Below are 16,143 nucleotides of genomic sequence, written 5' to 3' on the forward strand. Positions count from 1 at the left end.
GCTGAAAACGTTTATTGTCATGGTTACTACATTCCTATTGAAAAATAATTATTTCCTATTTGACGGAGAATTTTATTTGCAGGTGAGGGGGGCCCCTATGGGAGCCAGATTTTCCCCCTCACTTGCAAATATCTACATGACAACTTGGGAAGAACGTTTTGTGTTTTCCTCGTCGAATCCCTACAAAGATAATATTAGATGGATGGGCAGATTTATTGACGATCTCATATGGTTATGGCAAGGTACCCCTGAAACATTCCAAGACATGCTAACTTGGATCAATTCCAACAACATGAACCTTAAACTTACCTTTGACATGGGGAATCCGTGCATCAACTTTCTTGATGTGAAATTACACATTGATAATGGTAACATTGTAGTAACACCTTATAGGAAACCCATAGCGGGTAATTCTATTTTACTGTCCTCATCCAGTCACCCAAAACATGTGACTAATAACATTCCATATGGAGAGTTTGTCAGACTTAAAAGAAATTGCTCCAACGATGAAATCTTCACAAGAGAAGCAGCCCTTGTCGCAGAGAGACTAAAGGAGAGAGGATATAGTAATCATTTGATTACAACATCTCTCAATAAAGTAAAGAAAAAACCCAGATCCCAACTTCTATACAAAAAACATGACAAACCTACAGATTACAAATCTCAACAAATTACCTTTTCCACACAATTTAATAATCAATTCCACAATATCAAACGGATAGTTAAAAAATACTTACCTGTACTCCTTTTAAACAAGGACTATCACGATACTATCAGTCAAGGAGTAAGATTTGTGGCCAAAAAGGGTAAAACCATAGGCTCCACCTTATCACCCAGCCTGTTCATCAGTGACAAAACAGAGAAAGATAGAAGAACGTGGCTAAATTACCCAGGGTGCCATAAATGCGGACACAAACGTTGCAAAGCATGTGAATATATCATGAAGGGGAATTCCTTTACCTCATATAGAACTTTGCACATCTACCCTATAAAAACCTACATTAATTGCAATACTTCTAATATCATCTATTTGGCGTCCTGCACTCTGTGCAGAATACAATACGTAGGCTGCACAACCTGTCCAGCTAAAGTTCGTATTAGACGACACTTGTCAGACGTAACGAACAATTCATTTAATGTTTCCTCTCTCACCAAACATTTTAGAGATGTGCATGAAGGAGATTTATCCAGTTTTAAATGGACAGGCATAGAGAAGGTCTCCAAGCCCGCCAGAGGTGGAGACCTACAGAAGAAACTTTTGAACAGAGAATCATACTGGATTTTCGTTCTAGAAACCAGACAACCACAAGGGATCAACCATAGACATGACTTGATAACTATTTATTAATATAGCATGTACCTCGTAATATGTATCGTAAACATCTATGTTTCTCCTAATGGTATTGATACATCTAAACCATGGATCACACTTGATCCGTTATTTGCAGTATGAACACATTTCCTTGTGGATAGGGTTAAATTCACTTACCCCTCCCTCCTTGTTTGCGATTTTGGTCATGTGACCATCATCGCTGGTTTTATATAAAGAGTCACTACTCTATGTGTTATATGAGATCAAGACTAAGGCTGTATAGCCGAAACGCGTCGATCGTTTATTTCTTCTATGTGAACACAACTGATGTATTGTTGCACCAATAAAGCAAGATTTTTTACCGGACAAGAGTTTGCGCTGGAAATCCTTTTTCTATTGGACTATACTTTGCCCTTGCCTTGGGCGTTTCCGTGATTGCAGCTCTCCGGCCTGTGTAAATGGAGTGAGTAGAGCCGATTTGAACTTTGTATGTTCTCCTGGAGGTTGTATGTTCTCCTGGAGGTTGTATGTTCTCCTGGAGGTTGTATGTTATTCAGGAGGTTGTATGTTCTCCTGGAGGTTATATGTTCTCCTGGAGGTTGTATGTTCTCCTGGAGGTTATATGTTCTCCTGGAGGTTATATGTTCTCCTGGAGGTTATATGTTCTCCTGGAGGTTGTATGTTCTCCTGGAGGTTGTATGTTCTCCTGGAGGTTGTATGTTCTCCTGAAGGTTGTATGTTATACGGGAGGTTGTATGTTCTCCTAGAGGTTATATGTTCTCCTTGAGGTTATTTGTTATTCGGGAGGTTATATGTTCTCCTGGAGGTTGTATGTTCTCCTGGAGGTTGTATGTTCTCCTGGAGGTTATATGTTCTCCTGGAGGTTGTATGTTCTCCTGGAGGTTATATGTTCTCCTGTAGGTTATATGTTCTCCTGGAGGTTGTACGTTCTCCTGGAGATTATATGTTCTCCTGGAGGTTATATGTTCTCCTGGAGGTTGTATGTTTTCCTGGAGGTTATATGTTCTCCTGGAGGTTATATGTTCTCCTGGAGGTTGTATGTTATTTGGGAGATTATATGTTCTCCTGGAGGGTGTATGTTCTCCTGGAGGTTGTATGTTCTCCAGTAGGTTGCATGTTATTCGGGAGGTTATATGTTCTCCTGGAGGTTATATGTTCTCCTGGAGGTTGTATGTTCCCCTGGAGGTTATATGTTCTCTGGGAGGTTGTATGTTCTCTTGGAGGTTATATGTTCTCCTGGAGGTTATATGTTCTCCTAGAGGTTGTATGTTCTCCGGGAGGTAATATGTTCTCCTGGAGGTTGTATGTTCTCTGGGAGGTTGTATGTTCTCCTTGAGGTTGTTTGTTCTCCTGGAGGTTGTATGTTCTCCTGGAGGTTATATGTTCTCCTGGAGGTTGTATGTTCTCTGGGAGGTTGTATGTTCTCTGGGAGGTTTTATGTTCTCCTGGAGGTTGCATGTTCTCCTGGAGGTTATATGTTCTCCTAGAGGTTGTATGTTCTCCGGGAGGTTATATGTTATCCGGGAGGTTGTATGTTCTCTGGGAGGTTTTATGTTCTCCTGGAGGTTGTATGTTCTCCTGGAGGTTATATGTTCTCCTGGAGGTTATATGTTATTCGGGAGGTTGTATGTTCCCCTGGAGGTTGTATGTTATACGGGAGGTTGTATGTTCTCCTGGAGGTTATATGTTCTCCTGGAGGTTGTATGTTATCCAGGAGGTTATATGTTCTCCTAAAGGTTTCTATGTTCTCCTGCAGGTTGTATGTTCTCCTGGAGGTTGTATGTTCTCCTGTAGGTTATATGTTCTCCTGGAGGTTATATGTTATTCGGGAGGTTGTATGTTCCCCTGGAGGTTGTATGTTATACGGGAGGTTGTATGTTCTCCTGGAGGTTATATGTTCTCCTGGAGGTTGTATGTTATCCAGGAGGTTATATGTTCTCCTGGAGGTTATATGTTCTCCGGGAGGTTATATGTTCTCCTTGAGGTTGTATGTTCTCCGGGAGGTTATATGTTCTCCTGGAGGTTATATGTTCTCCTGGAGGTTGTATGTTCTCCTGGAGGTTATATGTTCTCCTGGAGGTTATATGTTCTCCTGGAGGTTATATGTTCTCCTGGAGGTTGTATGTTCTCCTGGAGGTTGTATGTTCTCCTGGAGGTTATATGTTCTCCTGGAGGTTGTATGTTCTCCTGGAGGTTATATGTTCTCCTGGAGGTTGTATGTTCTCCTGGAGGTTGTATGTTCTCTGGGAGGTTATATGTTCTCCTAGAGGTTGTATGTTTTCCTGGAGGTTGTATGTTCTCCTGGAGGTTATATGTTCTCCTGGAGGTTATATGTTCTCCTGGAGGTTGTATGTTATTCGGGAGGTTATATGTTCTCCTGGAGGTTGTATGTTCTCCTGGAGGTTATATGTTCTCCTGGAGGTTGTATGTTCTCTGGGAGGTTATATGTTCTCCTGGAGGTTGTATGTTCTCCTGGAGGTTATATGTTCTTCAAGTGGTTGTATGTTCTCCTGTAGGTTATATGTTCTCCTGGAGGTTGTATGTTCTCCTGGAGGTTGTATGTTCCCCTGGAGGTTGTATGTTATACGGGAGGTTATATGTTCTCCTGGAGGTTATATGTTCTCCTGGAGGTTGTATGTTCTCCTGGAGGTTGTATGTTCTCCTAGAGGTTATATGTTCTCCTTGAGGTTGTATGTTCTTCTGGAGGTTATATGTTCTCCTGGAGGTTGTACGTTCTCCGGGAGGTTATATGTTATCCGGGAGGTTATATGTTCACCTGGAGGTTGTATGTTCTCCTGGAGGTTATATGTTCTCCTAGAGGTTGTATGTTCTCCTGGAGGTTGTATGTTCTCCTGTAGGTTATATGTTATTCGGGAGGTTGTATGTTCTCCTGGAGGTTGTATGTTATGCGGGAGGTTGTATGTTCTCCTAGAGGTTATATGTTCTCCTGGAGGTTATATGTTATTCGGGAGGTTGTATGTTCCCCTGGAGGTTGTATGTTATACGGGAGGTTGTATGTTCTCCTGGAGGTTATATGTTCTCCTGGAGGTTGTATGTTATCCAGGAGGTTATATGTTCTCCTGGAGGTTGTATGTTCTCCTGGAGGTTATATGTTCTCCTGGAGGTTGTATGTTCTCCTGGAGGTTGTATTTTCTCCTGGAGGTTGTATGTTCTCCTGGAGGTTATATGTTCTCCTGGAGGTTGTATGTTCTCCTGAAGGTTATATGTTCTCCTGGAGGTTGTATGTTCTCTGTGAGGTTGTATGTTCTCTGGGAGGTTATATGTTATCCTGGAGGTTGTATGTTCTCCTGGAGGTTGTATTTTCTCCTGGAGGTTATATGTTCTCCTGGAGGTTGTATGTTCTCCTGGAGGTTGTATGTTATACGGGAGGTTATATGTTCTCCTGGAGGTTGTATGTTATACGGGAGGTTATATGTTCTCCTGGAGGTTGTATGTTCTCCTGGAGGTTGTATGTTCTCTGGGAGGTTATATGTTCTCCTGGAGGTTATATGTTCTCCTGGAGGTTGTATGTTCTCCTGGAGGTTGTATGTTATACGGGAGGTTATATGTTCTCCTGGAGGTTGTATGTTCTCCTGGAGGTTGTATGTTATACGGGAGGTTATATGTTCTCCTGGAGGTTGTATGTTATACGGGAGGTTATATGTTCTCCTGGAGGTTGTATGTTCTCCTGGAGGTTGTATGTTCTCTGGGAGGTTATATGTTCTCCTGGAGGTTATATGTTCTCCTGGAGGTTGTATGTTCTCCTGGAGGTTATATGTTCTCCTGGAGGTTGTATGTTATACGGGAGGTTATATGTTCTCCTGGAGGTTGTATGTTCTCCTGGAGGTTGTATGTTCTCCTGGAGGTTGTATGTTCTCCTGGAGGTTATATGTTCTCCTGGAGGTTATATGTTCTCCTGGAGGTTGTATGTTCTCTGGGAGGTTAATTGTTCTCAAGAAGGTTATATGTTCTCCTGGAGGTTGTATGTTCTCCTGGAGGTTATATGTTCTCCTAGAGGTTGTATGTTCTCCTGGAGGTTGTGTGTTCTCCTGGAGGTTGTATGTTCTCCTGGAGGTTATATGTTCTCCTGGAGGTTGTATGTTCTCCTGGAGGTTATATGTTCTCCTGGAGGTTGTATGTTCTCTGGGAGGTTAATTGTTCTCCTGGAGGTTGTATGTTCTCCTAGAGGTTATATGTTCTCCTGGAGGTTGTATGTTCTCCTGGAGGTTATATGTTCTCCTGGAGGTTGTACGTTCTCCGGGAGGTTATATGTTATCCGGGAGGTTATATGTTCACCTGGAGGTTGTATGTTCTCCTGGAGGTTATATGTTCTCCTAGAGGTTGTATGTTCTCCTGGAGGTTGTATGTTCTCCTGGAGGTTATATGTTCTCCTGTAGGTTATATGTTCTCCTGGAGGTTATATGTTCTCCTAGAGGTTATATGTTCTCCTGGAGGTTATATGTTCTCCTGGAGGTTATATGTTCTCCTAGAGGTTGTATGTTCTCCTGGAGGTTATATGTTCTCCTGGAGGTTGTATGTTCTCCTGGAGGTTGTATGTTCTCCTGGAGGTTGTATGTTATACGGGAGGTTATATGTTCTCCTGTAGGTTGTATGTTATTCGGGAGGTTATATGTTCTCCTGGAGGTTGTATGTTCTCCTGGCGGTTGTATGTTCTCCTGGAGGTTGTATGTTCTCCTGGAGGTTATATGTTCTCCTAGAGGTTGTATGTTCTCCTGGAGGTTGTATGTTATACGGGAGGTTGTATGTTCTCCTGGAGGTTGTATGTTCTCTTGGAGGTTGTATGTTCTCCTGGAGGTTGTATGTTATTCGGGAGGTTGTATGTTCTCCTAGAGGTTATATGTTCTCCTGTAGGTTGTATGTTATTCGGGAGGTTATATGTTCTCCTGGAGGTTGTATGTTCTCCTGGAGGTTGTATGTTCTCCTGGAGGTTATATCTTCTCCTACAGGATGTGTGGGTGTGTGAGTTTAGGAATATCTCATAACTGCAGTGGTTCCCTCTGGTGGATGAGCCTCACAATTACATCACAACATTAGGAAATCCTTGATGCCCCCTGCTGGACTTTGTGCAGCCTCTTCCCATCTCCAGGTCTGCGTCCACTTTCAGTGATCTATCGGACCCTTCTGGTCATCACCACTAGGTGGCAGCAGATACTTGGATTCCCTGTGATCTGCAGTGACACAAGGTCTGGGGCGCTCAATGGATGATGCACAAGAACAACAAGTCACCGAAAATCACTTGCCTTTGACCTCTCTTGGAATCTCGTGTCCCCATATTTCATGTATTACTACATACATCACATGGAAAGTGTGATCCGCGACCCTTAGTAAATAAGCCCCATTGTTCTAACAAAACTATTCTAACTATTCTTGTTTTTTGTAGTGTCTTTTCTTTGTCTCTGTGTTTTGCACTTCGGCACAGGAGGGAAACGTTGACAAGTTGTCCCTAACTGCCTGTGGTAGGTGCGGTAATCAGGCAGGGACAGCTGGAAGAGGTTTAATGCCAGGATCCGCAGTCATCTGACCGCTCCCGGATCCTGGGTTACATTATAATAAGCCAAAAAGTAGGAAGACTATTCCAGATCTTATGAACCGGGAGAAGTGGTTGGAGGACCTGGAGGACCAACCAGAGGCCGTAGCTGCTGCTGCGCCTCTTGTGGGCCGACACCATAAGGTAAGAATGAGGCTCCCGGATTGTTTCTTATGTGGCTGGGAGAATTTGGGAACTTTCTGGGAGTCATGTTTGCTGTATTTTTAGGTAAATCCTCCTCCCTCCCAGCAGAGATGATGGGTGTAGTGATTCCTCTTTTGCAGAGAAACCCCCATTCCCAATCCTTGGGGTCCCTTTCTAGATCACATTGTGCTGGTGGAGTCTTATCTCCTTTCTCTCCAAGGTAAATGCTCTGCTGAGAAGTTTCCCGTGGATATCCCCGATACAATGTGTGAGTGGTGTGAACCTTCCATGAAGATCATCATTAATGGGGATTGTCCATACCTCCCAACATTTGTGAAAGGGAAAGAGGGACAAAATGGCGGCACGCGTAGTGATCCCCCTAGGCCACACCCCCAATCCCTCCCTGGCACGCCCCAAATTTTAACCATATAACAATAATAAAATTTATCTCAATAATAATAATTTTTTTTTCCTGTTTGGGATTCGAACCTAGAACCTGCAGTGTCCATGGATGATAATGACACAGCACCTCTAGCAACTGAGCTAAGAGCCCAGAAATGAGCTAGATGAGGAATTTTGGTAACTAAGAACTGAAGGGGGGAAGGAAAGACAGCAATCCTAGACAATTATGATTAAGCGGTGCTCGCAGCTGGGGATCTAGTGCTCAGAGTCCCATTATCAGCATAAGAGATGGAGGAAGCCACAGCACCCGGTACAGTTCAGTTCCAGCATACTTCAGTTCAAACATGCTTGAGAAAGATTCAACTGGAAATGAAACATTGGAATTTTTATGCTTGGATGATGTTATAATAAAGACTACTTGGAACTGAACCATACCGGGTGCTGTGGCTTCCTCCATCTCTTATGGTAACTAAGAACTGTTACTGCTACTGTTACACTGTGACACAGACTAATGCACTGATATATAGAGAGGGATCTTCTCAGAGATTATTATTGTAATTATTGAGACAATTATATCTATAATTATTAATATAATTATAGAGATGATTATTATTATTTTTACTATTATTAATAATTGTCTCCATAATAATAAAATAATACAATTCAGAATAATAATAGTCTCCATAATTACAATAATAATCTCTGAGAAGATCCCTCTCTATATATCAGTGCATTAAGTCTGTGTCACAGTGTAACAGTAGCAGATAACATTTCCTAGTTACAAAAAATCCTTAGTTATGTAATCACTGGGCTCATAGCTCAGTGGGTAGAGGCTCCTATCTCTAATGCAGAGGGCCTGGGGTCTGAATCCCAGACTGGGCAAAAATGTATTTAATTTAACTAAAAAAAGAGCTAGGAGACCATGTATGGACAGATGCTGATCTGAACCTGATGACGTGGTCCCTGCTCTCCGCTAACCCGACACATCTCTCAAAAGGATTCCCTGCCCAATGTCTGTAGAAACCATTTAGTAATATTAGTTCAGGCTTTGAAAGTATTTACAGAGCCGGGAGGGAAAATCCATGACAATCTGACAGTTGCCCGTGACGCGGGGCAGAGGTAAGAAAAACGGGACTGTCCCGGCAAAATCGGGACGATTGGGAGCTATGATTCTGATGATGAGTCTGATTCTGGCCCTGGCAGCTAATCCTGATGGCTCAGAGATAGATGCAAGGATGGAGCAGACCCCAATCGTCTCTCCATGTTACTCTTCTATCCCCTAAGAACTCGGTCCCTTCTCCTGCTGTCAAGGACCGCGGCCATTGTGTTCTGTAAAGCCCGAGGAGAACATCGCCTACAGGTTGTCTCTATGTCTCTACTGCGGTGACTGAAGTAAATTGTCCCACCAGACCCCCGGCAGAGTCACCCGGACAATCAGGTCTCTTCTGAGTGGGTTACTGAGATTCTGTTCTCGCTTTCTCTGTGTGTTGGGGATAAGTCTGTGTCTGGACCTGATAGATTGCGAGTCCATAACTAATCTCAGTGATTAAATGGAGAGGGGGTAGAATTCCCCCAGATTTCTAGGCAGGTCGGATCAATACAGTAAAAGTATTTGGTGCTGAATAACCTTCCCTCTGGTGTCATTTTGGGTCTCCCATGATCAGCGTCACATCACCCGGTCTTTGATTGGAGAGCTGGATACCTAAGTGTTCATCTCTTTGCACTTCATTACTTGTGTCTGAGTGTGGAGGATAAGACCCTGAGAACAGCTGGGATTTTGCTTCTGCATTTTGATAAAATATCTGTCAGGATTGATCTCCATCCAGGATCGGAGTATCCCAGGGGAGGATATTCGAGTTGTCTCCCCCAGAAGATGACACCAGGTATAGATCCAGGAGAGTCTCCAGAAGGGGACACATCCGCCCCTCTAATAATTAAAGTAATAATGTGATAATGTGATTTTAAAACCTTAAGGAACATTGTTATACATTGTGCTGTAGTCGGGATCTGGTACAGATTTGGTATTGAGCCTGAAGTGTGGGGTGAGCCACAGAAGATAACAGTGGCCTCTGCTATCAGTGTATGAGCCGTTAGACCTGTGGGGATACTGCACAAGGCTTGGTCCGAGACCACCACCGAGAGAGACAGAGGGGCTGATGGAGGGTAAGAGATGAGCCCCTCTGCCCCCCCCCCCCAGAATGCCCAGACTTGCACTTGTTGTAGTCAGTGGATAGGACACAAGTTACAACAAAGTAGTGAGAAAGTTCTGATCCGGAGGCACCGATCCAGGAGGAGATTACTGTGTGACAGCAGCCATTGTCCTGAGTGTAAGCTCAGGGGACTACATGTCATGTGTGATACTGTCTGCTGTGTATCTAATCCTACCTCGTGTGATACTGTCTGCTGTGTATCTAATCCTACCACGTGTGTCTGTGTGGTACAGTCTGTACATAATCCTATGCTGTATACCTAATACTATATTGTCCTCTATTTGGACACTTCCAGACATCGCAGTGCAGAACTCCGGAGCCGTGTAGAGATCCAGGACAATGGATAACATTCTGTCTGGACATGTCATGTAATACTCTTACAGCCTCACATACACGATAGATCATCCTCCACTGCCAGATCCTCACATCCACCCACAATTATACATCAACCACACGACACGGAGGAGAACGGAGAGCGATATACCATCCTCCATACACCCCACAGGCAGCAGCGTAGTACAAGCACCAGGACCACATCTGGGGGTAACACATGGGACATCGGGGCAGAGGGGAGAACAGGGACCGGATTATGGAAAAGTTTTGTCAACAGAAGGGAACCAGTTACAAGTTTAGGGGTCTCTAAAAATGTAGGAATTTAGGGGCCCTGGTCTGTCGATCTCCTGCTTCTTACAGGAGGCAGATTACATGAAGTTGATGTCAGGGAGGCAAAGTTCTTGGAGGACGTTTCCTCAGGTCTCTTTGTAACGTTCCTGGTGGACCTGCACGGAGGACAGATACAAGAAGTCAGACCTTTTATGCCTCATTGTTTTCTGCTGCGTTTCTTTGGAAAATTCTGTGACTATTGATGACCTCTCCCTAGGAAAAGTATTGATGGTGTCCAACTAGAAGCATCACACACATCAGTACTTTTCTGGATTCCACCATAATTGGGGTCTAATGGATCACAGTGTAACCGCTCTGTCCGTGCAATGCATCTGAGGAGGCGCCGATTGTGTCCTTATGTCTCTCTTGTACATTGTTAGTGTGAACACCGGCTTGGGTTTGCTGATTTTGTATTGAATTGCACCACACACTAATCTCCTTATGCAGCTCTGCTCCGGCTCATTAACAGTTAACCCGCTGTGGCAGACAGAGCTTTGCTCCAATCATTCCTGGGGCCAGGACTCTGGTATCACATAAATCATCTGCTCATAGTTCAGCACTGACTATAGATTTGTTGTGACATTAGCTCGTCCTGTCCTGTCTTCTTCTCTGTGTTTTGCACTTTTTGGACAGGGAGGTGCAGCGTGTCACACGAGGACACCCTCCCTGCTCCGCACTCTGCCGCCTCTGCCTCACCTGAGTATCTGACTATCCCAAGGGGAGGATATTCAAGTTGTCTCCCCCAGAAGATGACACCATGTATAGATCCAGGGGAGACCACAGAAGGGGACACATCCGCCCCTCTAACTCTCCTATGGAGGCAGGTGTCCACCTTGTAGAAGAAGGATGAGGAGCCAGACCATGTGTAGATGATCATGAACTTCCACATCCACTTTCTCTGGATTCCAGATCAGGTAGTGGCTGAGAACTGGTTCTGTAAGAGTAAACTCTGCGGGGCCTACAGTCCGGATCAGAGAAAGGGAGGAGGGACAGGTGACATTTATCACCCCAGAAGGACAGGTTGAAGACCTGGTGACGCCCTTTGGGTTGTGTCATGCTCCTACACTCTTCCAACAATTTCTTAATGACATTTTTGGAGATCTCCTGGGTTGTGGTTTACTTGGATGATATCCTAATATTTCCTCCTCTTTACTAAACCGTCCAAGTGTTTGTTTGGAGTATAAAATAATAAATCACTCTCCTTGGTTACATCCTCGCCCCTGAACCTTGTTGTGTGGCTCCACCCAAAGTCACGGCTATCAAGAACTAGGAACGTTGCACCGGTCTCAAAGACCTTCAAAGTTTTTTGGTCTTTTCTACTATCAGAAATTTGTTAAAAATGCATCTGTGGCTGAGACATTGGGGCTCATTTACTAAGGGTCCGCGGAGCGCATTTTCGTCGGGTCTCACAGCGATTTCCGCTTTGCGCCGCATTTAACAGGGGATTGTGTCACATGTGATCGGATTTTGGCGCATCCGTGCCGGCTTGCACGCGACACAAATCGTGGGGCAGACCATCGGACAACGCGCGGGATTTAACATTTAGAATTGTGTCGCAATACACGCACTTACATGCACCAGGAAGGAGAAGGTGAACTCCGGGGACCCCTGCGGGGAAGCGACGGATGCAGGAACTCTAGTGCACAATCTTCATGCATCGTACCACACTTCATTCTCGTCAGACTGTCCGGATCGGGGATCGCGACAGGAGCAGGTAAGTAAATTTGCCCCATTGAATGATCTTGCAAGACAAACAAAAGTGTTGATGTGACCAACAGGACCCCAGAAGCTGAAGTAGCATTTGCACAGTATAAGAAAAGCCCCGGTCCCAATTCAGAAAGGTTTAAATGGTCCATTTCTATTGGTTTATGCTTCTGGTGTAGGGCACTGAATCCCTGACTTCTGGGCTTCGATGTGGGTAATTGGGAACTATTGGCTATGAAATTGGAGTTGAGGGGAGTAAACACAGAGGGGCACATTTACTAAGCTCCAATTGGAATGCATAAAAAGTGCGTCCCTCCGACTAGAATGGGATATGCGCCCATTCACTAATTGTGTCGCACGCGTGATAAATGTGGCGCATGAGTTGCGCCACAAAATTTTTGCATAAAAAGTGCACAGCGAGGCTAATTGCCCAGCTGGTATCTATCATGGCTGGGCGTCCTGAGCAGTCCACAGCAGCACCAGATGCTCCCATTGCCATTTTTATGGAGCTACTCCGGCAGCAGTGTCCCCAGGTGTACGACTATGCCATCCGCGGAGCACGGGAGCTGGAGGCGGCGAATCGGCAAGCCCCCCCAACATCTGTGGCCCCAGGATCTGCTGCTCCGGCCGCTGCTCCGGCCGCTGCTCCAGTATATGGATACTGGGGGCTCTGGTGCTGAAGATGAGGAGGACCCTGGCCGTGCAAAGAAGGCACGTTTCACGGAACGTGAAACGGAAATATTGGTTGAGGAGGTATTGTTACATTTTTTTAACTTATTTATACTGTTGGTGTTCTGTTCTACTCTTTACCCACCGTTGAAGAGTGTTTTTAATGAAGGTTTTTTTTTTTTTTTGTGGCTTTTGTCTTTTCAAGGTTACCCAAAATTATGAACATCTTTTTGGGAGGCTGGCAGATTCTATTCCCCTGTCAGCCAAACACCACATTTGGCAGGGGATCACAGTGCGGATCAATGGCCTAGGTAAAAATTGCATTTTGAATAGTATTTGAATTTTTTTATGGTCACTTGGATTGTAAATCTTGAAGGTGAGTGGCCTTTTTATAATGTTTTTTTTTTTTTTTTTTTCTTTTTGTTTTCAACTTTGCAGGAGTGGAATATCGTTCTGTTCCAGAGGTCCGCAAGAAGTGGTATGACTGCAGGAGGAGGCTGAAGGCCAAGCTGGCGAAGCACAAACAGTCAGCTCGGAGGACGGGTGGTGGCCCTAGTGTGGCCATGCGGATGTCGTGGGTGGAGCAAAAGATTAATCAAACAATACACCCCGATCTTACTGAAGGGATCGGGGATTTTGACACGGATGATCTTGATGTTGGTATGTACGTTTTATTTTATGTCTCTAATACTAATGTTTGGTTTCACTTTCCAAAAATATTTTGCAATCCTTTTTGGAAGCGGCTACTGGGGCGTGGAGTAGCCAGACATGAGGCTACACATTGCGGCTACTCCACGCCCCAGTAGCCTCTTTACTCCTCCTAACCTGACATCATCGGCACGTAGCTCCTCGTAGCTGCGCGCCCTCGTCCGATAAGCCAGAGTACTCCGCATGCGCAGTAGCTTTGGCTTTGTTCCCCAGAGTGCAGGCATTGTCATATCTGAAGGTTCGTGGCACGGGACAGGTGTCTGCTATGCTCACCAAATAATACCAACAACGATGCCACTGCCACCAATGTATTTTATGGGATTAGGCATATATGTTTGCCTGCCCCCCCGGGCAACAAGCAAGGCCCCCCCCCCCCCCCGGGCAACGAGCAAGGGCCCACCTGCCCCCCCTTTTATTTTCACCCCCCCCCCTCCTTCTCTTTGTCTTACATGACCGGGCCTGCTGTGGAGTACTTTGGATTTTGTGGACTCCAGCGAGGACCTGTAAATAAATATTGATTAAAATGGCTGACGAGGGTGTGTCTGGTTTTCTTTCTATAAAATTTATTTGTACAATGATGTGTTTGTCATTCTGTAAAATTAGCCATAGTAGTGGTGCTGTTTATTTGACAGTGCTCATGACTAAGGCCTGAACTTACTGTAAAATGGTCATTTTTGTTTTGCACAAATTTACAGTAACGGATATTAAATTACCCCGGTACCCACCGCCACCAGGGGTGCCGGGAAGAGCCAGGTGCAGGGGCGGCCGCAGGCTGTTATTGTTGCACTGGAATAGCCCCCTAACAGTGGGCTTTCCCAGATCAGTAATGGCGGCTGCTGCTGCTTTTTGTATCTTGCTGGTTTTATAAATTGTTTGGAATACACGTCTTTTTTTTTTCATTTAAATTTAATATATTGATGTGGGGCTCACCCGATTTTTAACATCAGCCAGATACAAAAAAGCAGCAGCAGCCTGCCATTACTGATCTGGGATAGGCCACTGTTAGGGGGCTATCCCAGCGCAACAATAACAGCCTGCGGCCGCCCCTGCACCTGGCTCTTCCCGGCACCCCTGGTGGCGGTGGGTACCGGGGTAGTTTAATATCCGTTACTGTAAATTTGGCCAAAACAAAAATGGCCATTTTACAGTAAGTTCAGGCCTTAGTCATGAGCACTGTCAAATAAACAGCACCACTACTATGGCTAATTATACAGAACGACACAAACACATCATTGTAAAAATATCTTTTATTGAAAAAAAGCCAGACACACCCTCGTCAGCCATTTTAATCCAGATTTATTTACAGGTCCTCGTCGGAGTCCACTGACTACAAAGTAGTCCACAGCAGGCCCGGTCCTTGAAGACAGCAAAAAACACACACAAAAACAAGGGGGTAAGGGGCCATGCTCGTGCACTAGGGGGTTGGTGGCCATGCTTGTTGCCCAGGGGGCTGTTGGCCATGCTCGTTGCCTAAAGGGTTGTGGAACATATATGTCTAATCATATAAAATACATTGCCAGCAGTGTAATTGTTCATAGTATAAGTTGGTGAGCATAGCTAGGTTGAAATTCAAATTACTGTGCCTATAGGATACAATGGTGGCAGTGGGAATCGTGTTTGGTATTAGTTGAGCATAGCATACTCCCCTGTCCCGTGCCCCAAACCTTCACATAAGACAAGCTATGAGGAGCTGCGCACCGATGATGTCTGGTTAGGAGGAGCAGTGAGGCTACTGGGGCGTTGAGTAGTCATGACATCTTGCCTCATGTCCGGCTACTCAACGCCCCAGTAGCCGCTTATCAAAAAATACACAATAGGGCCATAAAGATTTTATAACAAAAAATACTGCACGTGAGGATTAGCTCAAAAAAGTGCTTTCAACATGTACTATACATCCACCTACCACCTGTTCTACCTTTCTAGGTATATTCGTGGTGGTAGCTTCCAAGTGTGGCTATCAATTTTAATTTAAGGTTACAGCACTCTATAGTTTTTGAATTGTAATTTACTTTGTTTTATCAACAGGGAGGGCTGCTCCACCCGCGGCACCACAGGCTGCACCACCACCAGCAAATGAGGCTGCACCCGGACCTCCATGTGCTTCGCCAGCCACTCCTCCTGCAGTCGTATCACTTGGTGGGTCCAGTGGGGATGAGGCTCCTGAAGTGGTGCCCGCTGAAGATAGGCCCATCACACTTGGCATATTTTCCAACTATATGGATAAAAGCCTTGAAGCGATGGGCCTAATTCAGCGGGAACTCCAAAGGCATGGCCGGATGATGGAGGAGGGGTTCCAGCTTATTAGTGGAGATTTAAGAGCTCTCATCAATATTCTGGGACTCCTCATCCACCAAGGAACTGTGGCTCAGGGGGGGAGTGTGAGTGTCCCTCCATTCTCCCCACCCCAGGTCCCCACTGGTGGGGATCCAGTGACACAGGCCAGCCCTGCCCCCAAATCCCAGATTCAGCTTCCAACTGATCAGGATTCGGGGTGCAGTTACGCACCATCGCTGGCAGGTGCACTGGATCCCTCTCCAGTGGTCCTGGGCCCTTCCCCTGAAGCCACGTTCCTACTTTCGGTCAAGGAGGAACTTAGATCCTCGGCTTCCAATCCACCGGGCACATCTGGGAGTTCTGTGGTGACGCGGCGGCAGGCAAAAAGGGGGAAGGGGCCTGTCCGTCGTTCATCACGTTCTTCCAAACCGTAATTTTTTTTTTTTTTTTTTTTAACTTTATTTATTTTGGTTAACTTGATTTTGATC

At 45.2% G+C, this 16,143-nt stretch overlaps 1 protein-coding gene across 1 annotated transcript; it reads left to right on the forward strand.

Moving 5' to 3' along the window:
- The first annotated feature begins 6,938 nt into the window (after nt 1-6,938).
- LOC140068870 (uncharacterized) lies at nt 6,939-16,089 on the forward strand. The gene is made up of 7 exons (XM_072114238.1): nt 6,939-7,025; nt 8,425-8,546; nt 9,254-9,310; nt 9,402-9,469; nt 11,210-11,293; nt 13,112-13,333; nt 15,407-16,089. Exons 1-7 carry the CDS (start codon nt 6,939-6,941, stop codon nt 16,087-16,089), a joined length of 1,323 nt encoding a protein of 440 aa, XP_071970339.1.
- The last annotated feature ends 54 nt before the right edge of the window (nt 16,090-16,143 follow it).

Source organism: Engystomops pustulosus, chromosome 7, assembly GCF_040894005.1.
Source record: "Engystomops pustulosus chromosome 7, aEngPut4.maternal, whole genome shotgun sequence".
Classification (NCBI taxonomy): domain Eukaryota; kingdom Metazoa; phylum Chordata; class Amphibia; order Anura; family Leptodactylidae; genus Engystomops; species Engystomops pustulosus.